Source organism: Lissotriton helveticus, chromosome 1_1 (assembly GCF_964261635.1).
Source record: "Lissotriton helveticus chromosome 1_1, aLisHel1.1, whole genome shotgun sequence".
Classification (NCBI taxonomy): Eukaryota; Metazoa; Chordata; class Amphibia; order Caudata; family Salamandridae; genus Lissotriton; species Lissotriton helveticus.
In genome coordinates this window covers 346,418,371-346,440,876 of record NC_136057.1, presented here as the reverse complement: position 1 = coordinate 346,440,876, position 22,506 = coordinate 346,418,371, and the positions used below count along the sequence as shown (strand labels likewise).

General features: G+C 47.7%; 1 protein-coding gene across 1 annotated transcript in view; it reads left to right on the top strand.

Moving 5' to 3' along the window:
- The window catches only part of LOC144807727 (protein mono-ADP-ribosyltransferase PARP12-like), a 332,204-nt gene that overhangs the window by 129,568 nt on the left and 180,130 nt on the right, over positions 1–22,506 (top strand). Inside the window, exon 7 of the mRNA XM_078673397.1 lies at positions 433–601. Coding sequence (XP_078529523.1) covers positions 433–601 — 169 coding nt within the window. The remainder of the gene's footprint in view (positions 1–432; positions 602–22,506) is intronic.

Below are 22,506 nucleotides of genomic sequence, written 5' to 3'. Positions count from 1 at the left end.
AGGGGTCCCCCTTAAGTTTTGTTACACCACTGAGCAGAACTTGAACCGATTGTTGAGGTACTCCAGTTTAAGACACTTCCCCATGTACTCAGTTCCTCTAACCTCAAAAGTAGAGTCAGTGGACAGTGTCAAAAGCAGCACGTGAAGTCCAGATATTGAAAAAGGTTTCACAAGACAGATGTGTACGGGTGTTATGAAGAAGCCCAACCTCTACAACTGAGATGCTAATAAAGGTACCCAGCGTTCACTGCTCAGAAGATACACTCTGATCTTAGGGATGTGTGTTTTAACCTGGATGTCTGTGTTAACCTGCAGATCATCAGTTACCTCTCCCCAGAGGTGACTGTAACCTGACACAAAGATTTAGTTACCTATCTGTATTTTGCAATCTCTTGCCTGATGGGTGTTTTTATTCTATTCCTTCTGCAATAGATCGGAACACCAGAACATCGATTTTCAGAGCATGACATCTTCACTGAAGCCAGTTCGGCGGCTCTCCACAGCCTCTTCCGTGACCAAACGATCGGATTACAATCTGACCACTGAGTGGATCTGGTACTGGAAGAATGAACAAGAGCAATGGATCGAATATGGCAAGCACGTGAGTTTACCTGCTCTAAATATGTGGATCTCCCTCTCGTCCCCAGTGGTGCTGAGGACAGGTGCTTGCCAGTGGTGCTACTTCACCAAAGTGATGTGGAATGTGAATAAATATGGTATCACTAAGCAAGTAGTGACAGTTGTGGAAAATATGGGTGCTTGCCACCCTTTTACAGCACATCATATCCAAAGCATGAATTCATTGTGGTATTTATACACCTTTAATGAGTATATGTTCTCTGTCTAAATGTCCTCTCAAACCCACAAAATGAGTATAAACAATCAGTGTAAGAAAACCTATAGTTATACTGAGCTAAAAACCAGATCTAAATTACTTGATGCTGGTACTGTTACATCTGAAAACTTTTAATCAGAAATGAGTTTATCTCAGATAAACCCAGGGTGCACAAGAGAGAGACACTCTTCAGCGGGTCTTCATACCCGGACTTTCTCTGTCCTCTGTTGTACACTGACACTCACTCAGAGCCGGGCTACTTAAAAAATACCTGTCTGTGCTAAGCACTGTGTTCTTGTTAATACTAACTCCTCTTCAATGAAAATGAAAATTGGATCTCAGGCCACCTAGAAAATAAATCGATGAGCACCAATATGAACACTTGGCGGCCATCAGAGTGGATAGGCCCAAGAATATCCAAAGCCACATCCTTCCAGGGGTCACGAGGAAGCTCTCTGTTGACCATAGGTTGCACCCTTACTAATTTAGTTTTTTCACAAGTAGCACAAACAATGCAATCCCTTATGACCCTTTCAACGTGGAGATCCATGCCTGGCCACCAATAAGAGGCACAAAGCCTCTCTTTGGTCTTAGACATTCCAGAGTGGGATTTGTGAGCCAATTCAATCACAACCTTGCGTAGTTTCAGGGGAGGAATTAATCTAGTACCCCGGACAAACAACCCATCACAAACTGCTAATTCATCCTTTAAACTCCAACATTTGGTAGCCTTATCAGAAGGTTGCCTCTTTGTGTGCCACCCTCTGTGAACAAGTGACAATATTTCAGTGAGTACAGAATCTAAAGACATTTCACTATGCCATAAATGCTCCTCAATGATTTCCTCCCCAACCACAGAAACATGAACGTCACTTTCAACAACGTTTTCATCACCGACTTCATCATCTGCTGTCTCCCCAACAAGTCTTGAAAGAGTGTCAGCTATGTGATTTTCAATACCGGGAATATACCGTATACCAAAGTCATACTCCTGTAAAGCTATTACTCATTTGGTAATCCTACTGGAAACAATGTCTATTCCTTTTTTTTGTGAAAATTTCACAAAGCGGCTTGTGGTCAGTTTTAACTAGAAACTTGGTACCTCACAATTTTTTTTAAGCTTCTTAATAGCCCAGAACACTGCCAAAGCTTCCCGTTCTATAACAGAATAATGTGACCCTGCATCCTTGCGACCTCTGGATATGAACATGATGATTTTCAAACCGCCTTCACTTTCCTGTTGTAAAACAGCCCCCAATCCCTTTAAGGCTGGCATCAGTGGTAATGACGGAAGTCTTTGAGGGATCAAAACTATTGAGTTCACTAAGTTTCTTTTAAGAGTGTTAAACTCATGTTCACAAGCTTCATTCCAATTGAATTCAACACCCTTCCTTAACAGTGTCCTCATATTACAACAGTGTTGTGCAAAATTGCCCACAAATGTATTATAATATTCGACCATGCTGAAAAACTTCAAGAGTTCCTCTCTGGACATGGGGGCACACATGCGATTAATGGTGTCAACCAGATTGGCATTAGGCATGTTCGAGGCATGTGGGCTGCTAAATTCATATCTATTGCATATATCGCCGCCTAGTGTTGGGTCCGGATGATTGCACATTGTTGTCCTGGAAGAGTCTTCGAAGTATCACGAGATAGGTGGCTCCTCCCCTGGACTACAGTGCGCATTGGCATCCTCTCCATGCTCAGATTGTTTTTCGCCATTGTGGCAGAGATGGAGTATGATACAGTAAGTGATGACCATGCCTGAGAAGAGTGCTACAGCTGCGACAGGCACCGGGGAGAAGGGTGGGCGATATAAATGTCAGCAGCCCTACATGCCAAGAACAGATGCATACTGGTAAGTAGCATATTCCGTTCGAGGCATGTGGGCTGCTGAATTTATATCTGTGCATAGAATAAATAGTAGTACCCTCCTTAGCGGCGGTTGCCCGTGCCAGCTGCAGCAGTCTGAAAAAGGGTTCTGAGAACAGCCTGGCCTACAGCAGCTTGCTGCTTGGAGTGTACATCCACGCAGTAGTGTTTGGGGAATGTGTGTATGGTGGTCCATGTGGCTGCTCTACATATATCCTCTAGAGCAGTGTTTCCCAAACTGTGGTCCGCGGACCCCCAGTATCACGAGATAGGTGGCTCCTCCCCTGGACTACAGTGCGCATGGGCATCGACTCCATCCCCAGATTGTTTTTTTCCGCCATTGGGTTCGGATGTGATTTCGACGTCTCCTTGTCGGAATAAAAAAAAACCTTACTTCTTAAGGCCAAAAGGCCTTCGTTACCTGCGTCGGTATTGTTAGCGTGCGGTCTCGAGCATCATCCCACTCTTCGAGTCGGAATTCTGCGGAGTCGAGTAACTCTTCGGACATCGAGGCCCTCTCGTCGCAGCAAGACCCCGACGATCTTACAATGGAACGGAGTCCGTTCAAGTTCTGCCCCGTCTGTGGGTCCAAGTACCCACATATCGACGTGCATCTAGTCTGTAACAAATGCCTCTCGCCGGACCACAACGAGGACAACTGCATGGCCTGCTCAAAATTCAGGTCCAAAAAAACGCTCAAGCTTCGGCGCGCGGCGCGCCTCGAGGCCCGGCGAGCAGCTCCGGCACCCGACGACATATTCGACGACCCCGCAGAAGAAGGCCACAGCCATCATCTTCAGATTTCACCACCGTCGACGGAGGTCGAGGACGATCCCGAGGAAGATGTCGCAGGACTGGGCCAAGACCTTGAATACGTCGAGGAGGTAGGGGACGACGAAGAAGTTTATGGGGCCGCGGAAGATAGCTCGGAGGAAGAGCTATGCCCCGAAAGTTACATGATTCAGGCTCAGGTCACGGGATCGCCACTCGGCCTTACCCACGACCCTGCCCCGCTATCCCCGGCCCCGCCTTCTGGCCCGGCCACGGACACAACAGCGGAGACGCCATTGCGCGTATCCAAACCGAAACCGAAACCTTCGGAATCGACCACACCTAAGATGGCCGACGCCCCATCGAAAACGAAACCGAAACCTACGGCTTCGACAACACCTAAAATGGCCGACGTCCCATCAAAAATCACAAAACCTGCTCCCCCATCGACTCCGTCGCCCTCAGGCCCTCCGAAGTCGAAGAAGGCTGTCGAGTCAACGGCGCCGCAGAAGGTGCCCAAGGACCCGTCCTCGAAGACGGTCGTCCATCATGGGTCGGGCACGGTTACACCGGCAATATCCACTAAAGCCGTCGATCCAAAGTCTGCACAGGCCCACGACACAGAGTCCGGAGGTACTACGCATCGGCACAAAGACAACAAATCTAAAGCAACGGCATCGGCGCCTAAGCCTATAACGGAGGCACGGACCGTCGCTGCCGAAGATTCGTCGGCGGCCTCCGCTTCAACGCCAAAGGCCTCCGATAGTACCGGACATGAGGCATCGGTTACCAAACCCTTCGCTTCCTTCCCAAAGCAGGTCGCTGACTCCCTCAAGCGTATTCGGGAGAAGGCTTCGACGTCGACGACTCTTACGCCGTCGGGTCCAAAACAACTGGACGCACCTGCCAAGACTTCGACCAAGCTTCTGTACACACTGCCGCCGAAGGTGGCACCGAAGGCATTTGCACCCAAATCGGTGCCGAAGAGATCTGAAACGTCAGAATCTTCGACGCAAAGTGGACGATTGGATCAACATCACGCCTCAGAAGAACAATCTGAGCATTACATCGATGCAGAAACAGGGAAATTGACCCTCTATAAAAGAAAGATCACTTCCCAACCATTGCAATCCTATGTCATTCCACTAAAAAAGAAAAGGCCAGCACATGACATTCCTGCCCTTGTGGAACCTATTCAACCTACACCAAGGAGGAGTCCGTCACCTTTCCCCAACCAGTCAGGGGGAGAGGATGATGACCAGGATGACCAGTACAATTTCCCGGCCAACAATGACCCTGATGTACAACAGGACTCATATGACTACACTGGTGACCAGGGAGGCCATCAGGGGGTATAGGACTCACAGGTTTTTGGTGCACGTACATCCCCAACTGAGGATTCTGCGGCATTCAATGCCTTAATAGAGCGGGCAGCTGCGAATCATGATGTGGACATGCATGCTGACCCAGTGGAAGAAGATTTCTTGTTTGACACTTTCTCTGTCTCAGAAAGAACAGTTAAGATACTTCCTATGCTGAAAGGTGTCCTTAAGCATGCCCCAGAGATCTTTAAGGAACCTACCAGGGCGAGAGTGGTGAACCCACGTATCGAAAAAAAATACAGACCAGCACCTGGGGACCCTGCATATATTCGGGGACAGTTGCCTCTGGACTCGTTGGTCGTCGCCAATGCCCGAAAGAGGGCGAACTCCCAAACAACGGGTGAAGCTCCTCCCCCAGACAAGGAGTCGAAAGTGCTTGAGGCATCGGGCAAAAGGGTGGCTGCGCAGGCTGCCAATATCTGGCGTATATCAAACACACAGGCACTATTGGCACGATATGATAGGGCGCATTATGACACCCTAGAACAGCTCCTTCAACACCTACCTGATCAGTTTAAGGAGGGAGCCGAAATGCTCATACAAGAAGGAAAGCTCATCTCAAACGCTGCAATAAAGTGTGCACTTGATGTGGCTGATACAGCGGCTAGGGCGATTAACACTAGCGTCATGTTAAGGCGACAAGCATGGCTTCGCATATCAGGGTTTAAACCTGACATTCAGACAACGATACTCAACCAGCCCGTTAATCCTGACAGACTGTTTGGCCCAGATGTTGACACCACCCTCGAGAAAATTAAAAAGGACAATGAGACAGCTAAGTCCATGGGGGCGCTTCAGTCTCAACAATTCAGGGGGAGCACTTTTCGTCGCTCAGGTGCACGTGGTGTTACCAGAGGACACTTGGGTCAACAGACACAATTCACAAAGGGTGGAGCACAATCCTCGTACCCCAAGCAGGGTAGAGGGTGTTACAGAGGTAATAGTGCCAAGGGCAGAGGCAGAGGAAACAACAACTCCCGTTCCTCTGCCGCCAACAAACAGTGACTCTCTGTCACTGCCCCCCGACCATACAACACCTGTCGGGGGGAGACTCCAGCAGTTCCTGCCAGTCTGGACATCCATCACCACAGACAGGTGGGTAAGACAGCTTATCCAGTACGGTTATTGTTTGGAGTTAACATCCACTCCACCCAACATTCCCCCAAAACAACGTCCTATGTCGGCAGAGCACTTGCACTTATTGCAGCAGGAAGTAGTGGTGATGCTCCAAAAAGGCGCAATCGAGCTCGTACCAGTGGAGGAGGAAGGCACAGGGGTCTATTCCCTGTACTTCCTTATCCCAAAGAAGGACGGATCCCTCAGACCCATTCTGGATCTACGCCCCCTCAACCTGTATATACTGTCAGAACACTTTCACATGCTTACACCGCAGCAGATTCTTCCCCTGCTGAACCAAGGGGACTTCCTAGCAACCTTGGACCTCAAGGATGCTTATTTTCACATACCACTCCACCCATCCCAGAGAAAATACCTCAGGTTCACCATCCAAAACAGGCACTATCAGTTCAAAGTCCTACCCTTCGGAGTGATCACTGCCCCCAGAGTGTTTACGAAGTGTCTGGCGACAGTTGCGGCGCACCTCAGGAGGCAGAACATACATGTCTACCCTTACCTAGACGACTGGCTCGTTCAAGCAAAGTCAGAACAACAGTGCGCCGCAGACATGTCCCACACCATTCGCCTCCTTCACAGTCTGGGGTTCTCGCTAAACTACCCAAAGTCGCACCTTCAACCAGCCCATGTGCGGCAGTATCTGGGCGCGACAATAAATACCCTGACCGCTATTGCTCAGCCAAACCCGGTCAGGATCGACAACATTCAGTCGCTGATCCAGAGGTTCAGGCCGCAACACTCACTACCAGCGAGAGTGTTCATGCAGTTGATAGGCATGATGGCCTCCTGCATCTTCATAGTCCCGCACGCAAGGTTGCACATGCGCCCGCTCCAAGAATGCTTGGCAAATCAGTGGACACAGGCTCAGGGACAACTGACAGACCTAGTGTTGGTGACCGGTCGGGCATACAACTCTCTGCATTGGTGGACTCCACACAACCTTTGCAAGGGACGACCGTTCCAGGAGCCTGTGCCACAGATTACCCTAACAACGTACGCATCTCTCCAAGGGTGGGGAGCTCATGTGCTCCACTACACGGTGCAGGGACTGTGGTCAACGCAGCAACAGAGGTTGCACATCAACTACCTGGAATTGATGGCAATCTTCATGGCGCTCAAGTCCTTCAAAGTACATCTGTGCAACAAGGTCGTGTTGATCTGGACGGACAACATGACAGCCATGTACTACATCCAGAAGCAGGGAGGTACTCACTCTCCAGAGCTGTCTCATCTGGCTCAGAGCATGTGGAAGTGGGCCATTCAGAGGAACATCTTCCTCATGGCGGGACACCTCCCGGGCAAGGACAATCAGATGGCGGATCTGCTCAGCAGGTACAGCCATCAAATGCACGAGTGGGAGATACATCCATCAGTACTCCACCCGTACTTCCAACAGTGGGGTCATCCGGAGATAATCCTCTTTGCCACAAAGGAAAACGCAAAATGCCAAAGCTTTGCCGCCAGGTTCCCTCACCCGGAATCGCAGGGGAATGCGATATGGATGAACTGGTCAGGCAGATTTGCGTACGCTTTTCCCCCAGCGCCTCTCATCCCGCTGGTGGCAAGAAAGCTAAAGCAACACTCGATGACACTCATCCTGGTTGCTCCAACGTGGGCACGCCAACCATGGTACACCACGTTTCTAGAACTTTCCGTGGTACCGCATCAAAGGCTGCATCTATCTCCAAGCCTCTTGACGCAGAACCATGGCGACATTCAGCATCCAGATCCGCAACAGCTCAACCTGGCGATCTGGCTCCTGAGGTCCTAGAGTTTGGCTACCTCAACCTGCCTCCTGAATGCATGAATATCATACGGGAGGCAAGGAAGCCCACTACCAGAGCTTGCTATGCAGCAAAATGGAAGCGGTTTGTCATTTACTGTACAGATAACAATATCAACCCGCTAGATGCATCCATTCCTAACATCATCTGCTATTTGTTACATCTTTACAAATGCAATCTAGCGTACGCTTCCATTCGGATACACTTATCCGCCATAGCGGCTTATCTCCAGAACAGGCAACATCTCTCTGTCTTCAGAGTGCCTGCCATTAAAGCCTTCCTGGAGGGACTGAAACGAGTCATTCCTCCAAGAACACCACCAGCTCCAGTGTGGAACCTCAATGTGGTCCTCACTAGGCTGATGGGCCCACCGTTTGAGCCACTGCACTCCTGCGAAATTCAGTTCCTAACATGGAAAGTGGCTTTTCTCATTGCTATTACATCGCTCAGGCGTGTTAGTGAGCTGCAAGCGCTCACAATCCAGGAGCCATTCATACAAATTCATTCAAACAGGGTAGTACTACGCACTAACCCAAAATTCCTTCCGAAGGTGGTGTCACAGTTTCATATCAACCAAACTATTGACCTGCCCGCATTCTTTCAAAACCCACAAACAGTAGCGGAAAGAATGCTCCATACATTGGACGTTAGGAGGGCGTTGATGTACTACATTGACAGAACACAACACTTTAGGAAAACACAACAACTTTTTGTTGCCTTCTCAGCACAGCACAAAGGCAACCCTATTTCCAAAGCAGGAATAGCCAGATGGTTTGTTAAGTGCATTCAAATCTGTTATCAAAAAGCTAAACGTACCTTAACAATACCCCCAAGGGCGCACTCCACACGCAAGTTGGGGGCCTCCATGGCTTTCCTGGGGAACATTCCTTTGGAAGATATTTGTAGAGCAGCCACGTGGGCTACACCGCACACATTTACCAAACATTACTGTGTCGATGTGCATTCCAAGCAGCAAGCAGCTGTAGGACAGGCTGTTCTCAAGACACTTTTTCAGACTTCTGCAGCTGGCACGGGCAACCGCCGTTAATGGAGGGACTGCTATGTATTCTATGCAATAGATATGAATTTAGCAGCCCACATGCCTCGAACTGAATATGCTACTTACCAGTATGCATCTGTTCTTGGCATGTAGGGCTGCTAACATTCATATCGCCCACCCTCCTCCCCGGTGCCCGTAGCGGCTGCAGATACTCTCTTGCATTCAATCATTAGCATGGACATCCTTTACACTATTTCACTCCATCTCTGCCACAATGGCTAAAAACAATCTGGGGATGGAGTCGATGCCCATGCGCACTGTAGTCCAGGGGAGGAGCCACCTATCTCGTGATACTTCGAAGACTCTTCCAGGACAACAATGTAATAATAATAATAATAATAAACTTTATTCGGATTTTACAAATCCATAAAAGCAGTACAGGTAAAAAATCTTCAGTGAAATATAATTACAGATTACTTAAAAACAACAAAAAAGGAGTTTTGGAAATGTATACAGTACTATTATAGTTAAAGGTTTTTCCTGTGTCCATATATACATTTCAGAAAGTTAAGGACATGGTAACATGTGACTTCGGTATCCAAAAGCTGCAAGCTCAACATGGCTACTCGGCATTGTCTGAAACCCCAAGATTTTAAAAGAGTTAGTAACCAGAGTTTGCGATGTTCCTGATAAAATTTGCAGAACAGAACAGTATGAAGGGTGGTTTGGCCTGATATCCCATCGCATGGACATGGAAGTGGATTTGGGTCCCAAACGTTTGGCGTTGGGAAAGCTACCAGTTTATGAAATATGTTCAGTCTGAATCTTATCAGGAGAAATCGTTCGAAAGTACCAATGTCAAGGTTTAAATAGGGCTGCATTAAAAGGGTAGATTGAACCATTATTGCGTGCTGCACCGACTGTTTCCCAGCTTCTATTTGTAGTCTCAGATTGCCCAGATGGTCCAAGGCTCGTTTTTTTAAGTTATTTTTTGAGAGTTCTCCAATTTTTTCGGGGTTTAAATAATATTTTTCTATTCCAAGGTCAAAGAGAAAGGTCCGGATATAAGCCAGCCATTTAATTTTTAAGACATAGTCCAGAGACATTGCATCCGCCAGTATTGTTTTTGTGATGTCGTTTTTATCTGACGCCCAGATACGTCGCCAAAGGAGGAGTGGTTGAATTTTGGCAAGATCTTCGATGTATGGTGCCCCCAATTCTAAATGGCAGGCGTAAGTCGAGGAACTTTTGGGGGCGGATAGAAGGAATCTGAAAAACTTGTTTTCTGCAATTTGCAGAGAGGTGACATCCGTATGGCCCCATAGTCCTGCTCCATATAAAGCTGTAGATTGACACTTGGCTTTATATATGGTTATCAATTCCCTGGGCGGACGTTTTCCTAGTTTTTGTGTAAACGACACCAATGCGGCTAATGCTCTTTTAAAACAATGTTTTCTGGCTTCTACTGCTGGTTTCCAGGAGAGTTTATTATCTATCATGACTCCCAGATAGCAGTATTCATTTGTAGAATCTATTCTTTGGCTGTCAAGGTAGATGGAGTTTTGCTGTTTCCTCCCAACCCCAGCCTTCATTACGAAAGTCTTTTTTACGTTTATGTGAAGGTCAAGGGTTCTCATAAACTGCGAGTATCTATTAAGGGACCTTTGGAGTTCACGGGGGGTTTGTGCAAGGAGGACGGCGTCGTCCGCGTAGAGTAGGGCGGGGATCGGGCGATGTTTGGCCAGTGGAAGGTCACGGGCACCCTTCAGGAGCTCGACCTCCAAGTTGTTGGTGTAGAGGGAGAAAAGGAAGGGTGCCAGGACACATCCTTGTCTGACCCCACGCTCCACTCTAAAAGACGCCGTCAGTTCCCCCTTTGTCCCGTAGCGGACTCTTGCAGATGGATTGGAATAGAGTTCCCTTAAAAAGTTCAGGAGTGATGGATCTACCCCCATCTGTGCTAAAAGGGACCACAATTTTGTATGGGAGACGCAGTCTAAGGCCGCGGACAAATCTACGTAGGTCATATAAAGTTTTGCTTTCTTTGCATGCACATATTTTCCAAAGATTATCGATAAATTTAGGGCTTGTTCCACAGTACCTAGTCCTTTTCTAAATCCAAATTGAAGATCGGATAGGATGCCTCTCTCTTCCGCCCAGTCCTGAAGTCTTTCTAAAATCACTCTTCCTGCTATTTTTCCCAGTGAGTCCAGCAAAGAAATTGGGCGATAGCAGGCAGGGTCCATACGGTTACCTTTTTTAAATATCGGCACCATAATGGACCTTGTCCATGACTCCAGAATTCCTAATTTTGCCGTGGCAGTGCAGACCCTTGTTAGAATCGGTGCCCAAAGTTCTGTTTGATGTTTAAAAAAGTCTGCCGGGACTCCGTCCGGCCCTGGAGCTTTTCCTTTTTTGGTTGAGTTCAATGCCACAAGAATCTCGGAAATTTCAAAATTTATATCTATAGGGTATGGTAGGAATATTTTTTCCTCTTCTTCCGTCTCTTGGTCAGAGGTTGGTTTTTGGAAGATGCTGGTAAAGTGTGATACCCAAGTTGCAGCGTCTATAGCAGCTTCGATTTTTGGGCAAGTGTCGTCTGCCAAGAAAGGAGTTCTTATAATTCTCCAGAAGGCTTGAGAGTTTTTTTCTTGGGCACTGGTGTGGAGTTCATGCCACAGCGCTTGCTTCAGTTCCTCTTTCCTCTTTTCTCTTTTTCCTTATTTTATGGTATTCACTTCTGAGGGTGGCTATTGTACGGGAATCCCTTTCGTTTTTGTTTAAGGCTAGCTTCAATTTTGTATGAGCCTTCGTACACTCTTGGTTAAACCAGCCTTTGGCCCGGGATGGACCGAATTTTTGTTTTTTTGTGAGTAAAACCTTTAGTTTGTCCATAATTTGGGCAAAGTTATTTAGAAGCTCCGCGTCATTAGTTGCTATGTTCAAACAAATTTTAATTTGGGAATAGACTGATCTTATTAACTCTTTGGTAAGTTCCTCTGGGTTTATCCCTCCCCATTTTATTGAGTACCCGTTTACTTTATCCATATTGATATTTTCCTGGGTCAATGCATTGGCTATTATTACTGGAGAACATTGTTGATAGTTTAATGAGACTTCCAAGGTTAATATTGCATGGTCACTTTGAGGATTTGGTTTGACTTCAAAGTTTTTTATTCTTAGTTGTAAGGATGTTGATATAATTATGAAGTCTACCGTGGTTTTGTAGCCTCTTCCTATGTAAGTAGGTGCAAGTGAATTATCCCCATAGTCCCAGGTGTTTACTATCTGGAGATCCAGGTCGGATAGGAGATCATTCATTTGTCTACCCATTTTATTATGCAAAAAATGGGTGAGTGAGAGGCCATCTTCTGTCACCATGCCAGGACATTTTCTTTTTGGTTGGGTACAGGCGTGAAGATTGAAGTCGCCTGCCCATATTATTGCGGCCGGGCCTCTTTCTCCTTGTTTCATTCTGAGAGTAAATAATTTTTCGTGAAGATGGGCCAGGACTCCCTCAAAGTCTAGTTCATCCAGGTTGTTATAAAAATTAATGATAACTATTGACTCTTTTTTCTGAAGGAAAAGACCAAGGATCTGCAAATTAGGTGCCAGTTCTATAACCTTTATTTTAGCGTTTTGGATAGTGTTGGCTACGTATATGCACAGACCTCCCTTTGGTCTGCCTATGTGTCCCGACTGCGCGAGAGAGGAGTACGTTTTGTACCCCTGCAGGTGATGTTCTTGTAATGACCATGTCTCCTGTATGCATATTACTTGGTGATTGTGCATGTGGTGCATGATTGTCCCATCCTCTATTTTTGTCCTTAAACCGGCGATGTTCCACGAGATCAGACTCAGGATTGTTGGACTGTCCCTTGAGCTTTTTACTCTTTTTGATTCATTAAGGATCTCTGGGGCTGGAGGAGTCTCTAGGTCTGGAGGGACTAATAGGGAGACCGTGGGTTCCAGTAGGTCTGTGTGGATTTGGGAGTGTTCTTGTGGTTGTGGTAGTCAATCGACACACTCCAAAGCGCTATACCTATTTGCTAATTGAAGGCCATTCCAGCTATCCCAGCGTGTGGGGTCACTGTACTTTCTCCAGTGTTCCTGTCCACTCCATTCGTCCCTGTCTCTGCCTTGGTAGTTAAGGCCTAGTGGGTTGGGCGGGGGAAACCGTCCTTGCCGCGGCTGCTGCCATGGGTGAGTGTTGTATTGCATGGAATGCTGGGGTTGCCACCACTGTTGGGTGGTATGATATGGGTATTGAGGAAGATGCGCTGGTGGGTGGGTCGCAGGGTGTATGGATTGAGGAAGTTGGATGGGGGGTTGCCACTGGAAAACTGATTGTTGTGAATTTTGTGGGAATCGTGGCATGTGTGGGTGCTGCTGGTGTTGATACATATTGTATTCAGTGGAGTTTATAGGCCCAGTGTTTAATGGGAGTACGGGAAAGGGGAAATTTTGCCTTGAGGATGGGGGTAGGAAATAGGACAAGGGTAGGGGATTTATTTGGGTGGCTGGTCCTCTGTTGGGTGAGTTGCAAATATAATTTGATGCCCCTATCTCCCTGAATTTGATGCTGATGACATCCCCCGCTATTGCCTTCGTGCTTCTACCAACCCAGTCTCCTCTGCGTGCAGAGAAGATGTCACCCCTGATGTGAGCGGGTAGGGGTTTATGGAGTTGGAGCCACTGTGCGCATTTGTTCCTCAGCTCTGCGAAGGTTTCTCTTACGCCCTCCTTCAGTGGGGGAACAGCTGTTAGCACCACCACGAAGGGAGAAGCTTCCGGGGGTAAGTTGATTATTTTGGGCTGAGACTGCTTGGTCTTCAGTTCCGGAGGTTTTTCTTGGGAGGGGGTTTCTGCTGGAATGGTGGTATTTCCTTTTTTTTGTCGGTTGTTTGTTTTAGTTTGGCCTGCTGGACCTATTTGTGTGGCAGAGGGGAGATCTACCGCCACCGGAATAATTTGGGAGGCATCTAGATTAGTCCCTTTTTTAGCTAGGGGTTGTGTTACTGCCGCTTTTCTGGTTGGTGAAGTGTGAGGCTTGTTTGTTATACCTGTTATTTGTTTGGGACTAGATGGTTTTTTTGGGAGTATTTCCTTTGCCCCCTGCGTTGGGGCGGGACCATTCCCGCTTGCCTTACAACTGCATTTGGTATTGATTAGTGACGTAAGTCTGTCCAACTTTGATATTAGGGGTTTGATCTGTGCTGTAATTTTGGCTTCGAGGTCTGATTTTAGGTCCATAACCATGTTTTCCACCCAACAGGGGATACCTGCCGAGGAGTTTGGGGTGGGCGTGATCAGGTTATGATTCTTTGTTTTTGTTTTAGGTTTTTCCTTGATAATTGGCGTAGCCTTAGGGAGGGTGGAGGTGTTTTTCCTTGATTTTGTTGGTTCTAGGGTCGTTACTGGATCAGGTAATAAGGGATTACTGATGGCACTCTGATCTAATTTTTCAGTCGGTGATTGGCAGGCTTCTAAGTCTGGGGTTGCTTCAAAGTCGACATATGATTGATCAGAGTCAGTTTGGGTCACGGATAAATCTACAGAATTTGGAACAGTCATTGTAGGAACGATGGTTAGTGGCAGTGGTAAAGAGCAATTGTTAGCAACCTGGTGAGCAGGGGAAATTGCGGTAACAAGTGAGCCGAGCGAGGATCGTTTGGCCTGCATGAGGTCCAAGGAGACTCTTTTCTCCAGTAGGATGATACTCTTATCAATGGTGTCGTTTACCCTGGATATGAAAAGGTCTATAGGACCGGTCACTTGTGTCACCAGTGTAGCTTTCTTAGACGTGCTTCTAGTTTTGGGACGCATCGTGATTCTCAGTGATGTGCTCCAGAAGTCGTGGGGGCCTGTGGAAACGAAGTAAAGTACAGGGTGACAGGGCCGGGGCCGTCCTCTGCCGTCCTCGAACGGCCTCAAACGGCCCTGTCTTTGCCCAGTCTTCGCCCGTGCTGCGTCCCGCGCTGCGGGAGTGAGATGTTATTAAGTAGGGAGCGTAAAGGGCAGGGGGCGGGCCAGCAGGGAGAGCGGACCGGAAGCTCTTCCTTGGTCTTGCAGGGACTTCTGGGAAATGAAGTCCCCGCACGCTCGCAGCCCCGCTGGTTCCTCGCGCCCCTTACCGCCTTGCTGCCGGCGTCCTCGCGTTGGTCCTTGGAGATGCTGCCTCTACCAGCACCCACCGGCGAAGCGGCACCCGCGAAGCGGCACCCGCGAAGCGGGTGCGGCGAGAGGTGGGCTGGGAGGCCGGTGCGCTGCTGGGCTGATAGGTTACAGCGTGAGTGATACCTTCCGATTCAAAAATAAGTAAGTAGGTGTCCCACAGGGTAGAGGAAGAGGAGCGCTTTTAACTGGCTTTGATGGGCGGGGGGCGGGCCAGCAGGGAGAGCGGACCGGAAGCTCTTCCTTGGTCTTGCAGGGACTTCTGGGAAATGAAGTCCCCGCACGCTCGCAGCCCCGCTGGTTCCTCGCGCCCCTTACCGCCTTGCTGCCGGCGTCCTCGCGTTGGTCCTTGGAGATGCTGCCTCTACCAGCACCCACCGGCGAAGCGGCACCCGCGAAGCGGGTGCGGCGAGAGGTGGGCTGGGAGGCCGGTGCGCTGCTGGGCTGATAGGTTACAGCGTGAGTGATACCTTCCGATTCAAAAATAAGTAAGTAGGTGTCCCACAGGGTAGAGGAAGAGGAGCGCTTTTAACTGGCTTTGATGGGCGGGGGGCGGGCCAGCAGGGAGAGCGGACCGGAAGCTCTTCCTTGGTCTTGCAGGGACTTCTGGGAAATGAAGTCCCCGCACGCTCGCAGCCCCGCTGGTTCCTCGCGCCCCTTACCGCCTTGCTGCCGGCGTCCTTGCGTTGGTCCTTGGAGATGCTGCCTCTACCAGCACCCACCGGCGAAGCGGCACCCGCGAAGCGGGTGCGGCGAGAGGTGGGCTGGGAGGCTGGTGCGCTGCTGAGCTGATAGGTTACAGCGTGAGTGATACCTTCCGATTCAAAAATAAGTAAGTAGGTGTCAACAATGTGCAATCATCCGGACCCAACACTAGGCGGCGATCTATGCAATAGATATGAATGTTAGCAGCCCTACATGCCAAGAACAGATGCATACTGGTAAGTAGCATATTCAATTCCATCACGGAAATAGTGTGCCCTAAGCACTGTATTGTCGAAGTGCCAAACCGACATTTCTCAGATTTAATGGTGAGATTACTTTGTTCAAGCCTACCCAAGACAATGTTGAGAAGCTCCTCATGCTCATTGTGATCTCTACCAAAAACCAAAATATCATCTTGGTAAATGCAAACGCCCCTAAAGTTCTTAAGAATTTTTTCCATTGCACATTGAAAAATAGATGATGCAGACACAAGCCCAAAAGGCATCCTAACGAAGCGAAAAATGCCAAAAGGAGTTATAAAGGCAGTATAATCCCTTGAAGTTTCCGTCAACTCATTTTGATGGTAAGCCGAGGCCAAGTCAATGGTGCTGAAGGCCTTGGCCCCATCTAATAAAACCAATAACTCCACAATGTTGGGAAGTGGATAGCGATCGGATATAACACACCTCTTCAATTGCCTCAAATCTACACACAAACGAAGAGAGCCATTGGCCTTGCGAGCTGCAACAACTGGAGGCAACCAATCTATTCATTCGATCTCCTCAATAATGCCACCTTGCTTAAGTTTATCCAATTCCTTCCACATTTCTTCCCTCACAGCAAACGGTACATTCCTTACTTTGCTGATAGAAGATTGTGAATCAGGACACAAGCGTATTTCAAGTTTAACATTCTTGAGACACCCCAGTTTATCTCTGAACTCCCAGTTTTATGCATGATTTCACACTACCATCACTGATTTCACGACTGGAATTGGCAATTTCTTTTAATTTAATGGGGCAAGCACTACCCAGGTCGAGCATTAGCCCCAAGTCGCCTTCATGAGACCAGCTGATTATTCTGTCACCTTTCTTTTGATAAATAAATTTTGCCTGAAGTATACCGCTGCTTGTATACAATTAGACGAACAAAATACCCCAATAAAGGAATAGGTTCACCACCATACGCAAGTGGACGAATATCTGGTTTAAAAAGGGAAGTCTTGTGTGCAAGCTTAGTCTAGTAAGACACATTTGAAATAATGGTGATTTTGGCGCCGGAGTCAAAAATAACTCTTTTGGTTTCAGCCTCAACATGAATTGCATCAATTGGACAAGATTTATTCACATCTGCATCAACCTGAACAACAATTTGCCCACACACAAAGTCCTCTTCAGGAAACCCTGCCTCTACGTATTTAACTTTTGAAGTTGTAATCTTAGTTTTGCAAACAATAGATAAATGACCTTTCTTTTTGCATTTGGTACAAGTAGCATGCAAATCTGGCCATTTTTTGTCATTAGCCAAATGGCCAATCAGGTCACACCTAAAACATTTGGGAACAAAAGGCTTACTTTTGTTTTTGAAAACAACTTTGGTTTGACCATATGTTTTTCCCCAACCTTAACATCTTGTTCGCCTCCTTTAACAACTTGAACAGCTGCTTGTTTATCCCTTTTTATAATGTCAACACATTTCAAAGAATGTTTAACTCTCTTGGCCACTTGGATAACTTCATCTAAAGAAGGTTCATCCCTCAGCCAAAGTTCTTCCCGTACCTTTTCTATGTTATATCCTAACATGAATTGATCACGAATCCTTTCTTCTGAGCATTCAGCAAACTTACAACTCGAAGCAAGTTTCCTAAGTTGGGTGATGTAGCTTTCAACAGTCTCTCCTTCCTTTTACCACCTTCTCCCAAAATTATACCTTTCTAATATGGTACTAAACTTGGGCAAATAGTGTTTATCAAGCTTTTACATACAAATTTCAATTTCATTTAAATCCGTACCATCTGAATCACTAAGTTCAGGAAGGTGATCAAACACGTCCTGACCTTCAGACCCCAAGCAATGAAGGAGAAGAGAAGATCTTCGCTCCGCACTCAATCTTACACCACACACACGCATACCGCTCAAAAACCTTCTTCCATTTCTTCCATTGTATGGAAGGATCCCCAGGAGACATAAGGAAGAAAGGGGGAGCAGTAACATTCTGCATACTTGACGTTAAAGCAACCGAGGAAGAAGACAGAAATACAACTGTTTCGTGCACTAAGAGCAACACTAGAAAATTATTAAGCTAGTTAGATGTACAGTGTAAAATGTGTTGGTTGGTATACACCGTGACCACATGTGTGTTGCAAGAAACACATAAAGGAGTGATGAGAACTTGTAACAACTAAGTAAAATAAAGCGTGAGCATAAAATAAACTAGACAAATCATAAGCAAGGAGAATGTCTCTGTCGCTGCACAGCTCTCTGAAATGTCAAAGATAATGAAAAGTCTGCATCACTGAAGAGACATGCAATTCCCAACTTTCAAGGACAATGAAGATGTGTGCGTGTCACAGTAGTGGCACGCTGACTCACATGTATGTACACAGGACTTTCTACAATGATGATAATGTGAGCATGTCACAGTAGTGGCACACTGACTTGAAGTGACACGCTGACTCCCGTATAAGTGTGCGTGTCACAGAATTAACTTTCCCAAACAAGGTAACTACAAGAAAAACAAGTGTGCGTTTCACTGAAGTGGCACACAAATGAGAAAATGCAATTCCCAACTTTCAAGGACAATGAAGATGTGTGCGTGTCACAGTAGTGGCACGCTGACTCACATGTATGTACACAGGACTTTCTACTACGATGATAATGTGAGCGTGTCACAGTAGTGGCACACTGACTTGAAGTGACACGCTGACTCCCGTATAAGTGTGTGTGTCACAGACTTAGCACTCCCAAACACGGTAACTGCAAAAAGTACAAGTGTGTGTGTCACTGAAGTGGCACTCAAGTGAGAAAACAAAGAAGTACTTGAAAGATAACTTCCACATTGTTGTCACGCAACGTGAAAAGCATGGCAACCACGTTGTCCTCACGCAATGTAAAATGCGACCCAACCACGCTCCAGTGAAGAATGAGGTTGCGTTCTTGACACCCAGGGACTCCCTCAACATGCGATGAACAAGCGAGGAGGATGCTTGGGCTCGCGAGTGCTAATGCGGTGAGGTTTAAATTGTAACCTTGTAAAAATGGTATGTTGAAGTGAGGCAGGTAGGGTTAGAAACAACTCAACAAAACGCAGGAAAAGTGCAAAAATACACCAGCCCATTATCGACAAGGCACAGTAGTGTAGTCATTGAAAGGCATAGTTGCCACCCTTTAAGGACGAGCCTGCGTCGACCCTTCCTCCAACAAACCACACGGAGAGCACGGCAATAGCTCCCAGTCCCGGAGTAAATTACTATTGAATAAATCCAGAATGCGTGCCCCAGAGGAATTCAATAAAAGTACCTGCGGTAGGAGTTCCAGTTCACTACCTAGTTTGCACAACTTCCTGAAGCAGTAGAATTGAGTCTTGTTGGGTTCCTCTGCCAGCTGCCGACTGCGCCAGTGTAAAATCCTTGAATGGAGGTAAAGGATCAAGCAAGGCGGGTATTCTTGGGGTTGAAATCCAAGATTTATTCTTAGGCAATAAGGAACCCATCCAGGAGCTCAACCCTCACAGGAATCACAGTTTCAGAAATTCAAAACAGCACATTCCAGTGCTAAAGAAACCAACAGCTGAGTAGAATGTCTAGTAACCATGGTATTGGAGCAAAGAATGAGAAGGAGGCAGGATGCCACAACACTGTGTTCTTGTTAATACTAACTCTCCTTCAATGTTATTTCTTTAAAAGCGATGTACACACTTGAAATTCTGTCCTAATGAGATCCTAAACTCACAGCTTTAAGAATAACATCTAGTTTTGTTGATCAAAGGTTTGGTTTCCAGCTATTTAAAGCAGGTGGTATTCTGCTCAGTAAAACTGAGTCCATGTTGTAATCTACTATTCCATATAGACTAGCTTGTAATTGCAGGCATTCTTTTCAGGTTGATCTGTCTAGTAAAGACAATTCCAGCCACCCAGAATTTCCTCATTGAAATTCATCTATACTTCTATATATCTGATACACAACATATTAAGCTTTGGACCTGCTGTGATGTCATACAATCTGATGCTACAAATCATACTGATTTGTTGATCTGTACTTGTGGTAATTCCAAAGAAAATAGGAAGGTTTTATCTTGGGATGCATATGCAACTTTTGACCTTTTTGAAAAGTCTTTATTCCCATATTAAGAGCGAACATGTCTTATTTCAACTCCAAATGAGATTTATTGTTTTTAAAATATTACTAAACTTTATAAGCAAGTTTTTTTTTTTTACATCTTTTAGGTTAGAAAAGTGTTTGACATTATTTTCTCTGTTCGTCTTCTTATGCGCCCCACCAGTCAGAGTATTATTAGGTTCGAGGCATGTGGGCTGCTAAATTCATATCTGTTGCATTAGATCGCCGCCTAGTGTTGGGTCCGGATGATCGCACATTGTTGTCCTGGAAGAGTCTTCGAAGTATCCTGAGATAGGTGGCTCCTCCCCTGGACTACAGTGCGCATGGGCATCGGCTCCATCCCCAGATTGTTTTTTTCCGCCATTGGGTTCGGATGCGGTCTCGACGTCTCTCTGTCGGAACCGAGAAAACTAGCTTTTTTACGGCCAAAAGGCCTTACTTTCATTACGTCGGTATTGTTTGCGTACGGTCTCGAGTTCTTCCGTCTCTTTGAGTCGGAATCTGCGGAGTCGTATCACTCTTCGGACATCGAGGCCTTCTCATCGCAACACGACCAGAACTTTTCAGCATGGAGCGGAGCCCGTTTAAATACTGTCCCGTCTGTGGGTCCAAATACCCACATATCGACGTGCACCCAGTCTGTAACAAATGCCTTTCGCCAGACCATAACGAGGACAACTGCAAGGCCTGCTCCAGACTCAGGTCAAAGAAGACGCTCAAGCTTCGGCGCGCGGTGCGCCTCGAGGCCAGACAAGCGGCCCCGGCTCCAGCGAACATCTTCGGCGAACTGGAAGAAGAGGGCATAAGCCATCATCTTGAAATCTCGCCGCCCGCGGCGGAGGTCGAGGCGGATCCGGAAGACGACGACGGAGTCGTGGATCAAGGCCTTGAATACGTCGACGAGGTAGGGGACGTCGAAGAAGTTTATGGGGCCGCGGAAGATAGCTCAGGGGATGAGCTATGCCCCGAAGGTTACGCGGATCAGGCTCGGGTCACGGGATCGCCACTCGGCCTTACCCAAGACCCCGTACCGCAAGCCACGGCCCCGCCTTCAGGCCCGGCCACGGAAATACTTGCTACGCAGCCCGTATCGAAACCGAAACCGAAACAAACGGTATCGACTACACCTAAAATGGCCGACACGAAAACGAAACCGAAACTAACGGATTCAAGTACATCTAAGATGGCGGCCGTTCCACCGAAAACACCAAAGCCTGCTACCTCATCGACTCCGTCGGCCTCCGGTCCACAGAAGTCGAAGAAAACTGTCGATTCGACAGTGCCGAAGTCGTCAACGGAGGAGGCATCCTCTAAGAAGGTCGTCCGGCACGGGTCGACCGGGACGACGCCGTCAAAGTCCGCCAAAACCAGCGACAAGACTCCGGTGCCGACTGAGACGTCGCTAGTCGGACGCGTGGTTGACACGGAGCCTGTGCGATCCCACGGATCAAAGAGCGGAAGCTCAACACATCGGTCCAAGGACTCGGTGTCTACGGCTGCAGCATCGACGTCTAAGACTCCGAAGGGACCACAAGACGTCGGTTCCGAAGGCAAGGTGAAGGCCTCCTCGTCGGCGCCAAGTGACGCCGCGGGTGAAGCATCCCTCATCGCCGCTTCACTCCAGAGAATTCGGGATAAGGCCTCTACGACGTCGGCTCCGGCGCTGTCGCAACAGAAGCCGATGGACATGCCGGCGAAGCCTGCTAGCAAACTCCTCTTCCTTCTCCCGCCAAAGGAGGCACCAAAGGCCTTTGCGCCAAAGACGGCGCCAAAGACATCGGACTCGTCCACGTCTGCTGGAGTATCGGGTCGACAACTCGACTCCGGAGACGATTCGGAGCGTTTTATCGACGCACACACGGGCAAGTTGACCCTTTACAAGAGGAAGATCACTTCCCACCCAGTGGACTCTTATGTTATCCCACTGAAGAAGAAGAGGCTTGCACAGGACGCTCCAGTCCTGATTGAACCTATCCAGCCTCCTCCTAGAAGGAGTCCGACACCTTCCCCCGAACACTCTGAGGGAGAGGACTATGGACAAGATGACCAGTACACTTTCCCCATCAATGAACCCGATGCACAGCAGGATTCCTATGACGACATAGGCGACCAAGGGATACAGATTGTGGGGCAGGACCCACAGCCTTTCAGTGCACGTGCATCCCCAACAGAAGACTCTGCAGGTTTTCATGCACTCATTGAACGGGCAGCTGCTAATCATGATGTGGACATGCATGCTGACCCAGTGGAGGAAGATTTTCTGTTTGACACTTTTTCAGTCTCCGAAAAGACAGTAAAGACACTGCCTATGCTCAAAGGTGTCCTTAAGCATGCTGCGGACATCTTTAAAGAGCCTACCAGGGCGAGGGTGGTCAATCCACGCATCGAAAAGAAATACAGACCAGCACCTGCAGACCCTGCATACATTCGGGGACAGTTGCCACTAGACTCTCTTGTGGTCGCGAATGCCCGCAAACGGGCAAACTCCCAGACGACGGGTGAAGCTCCT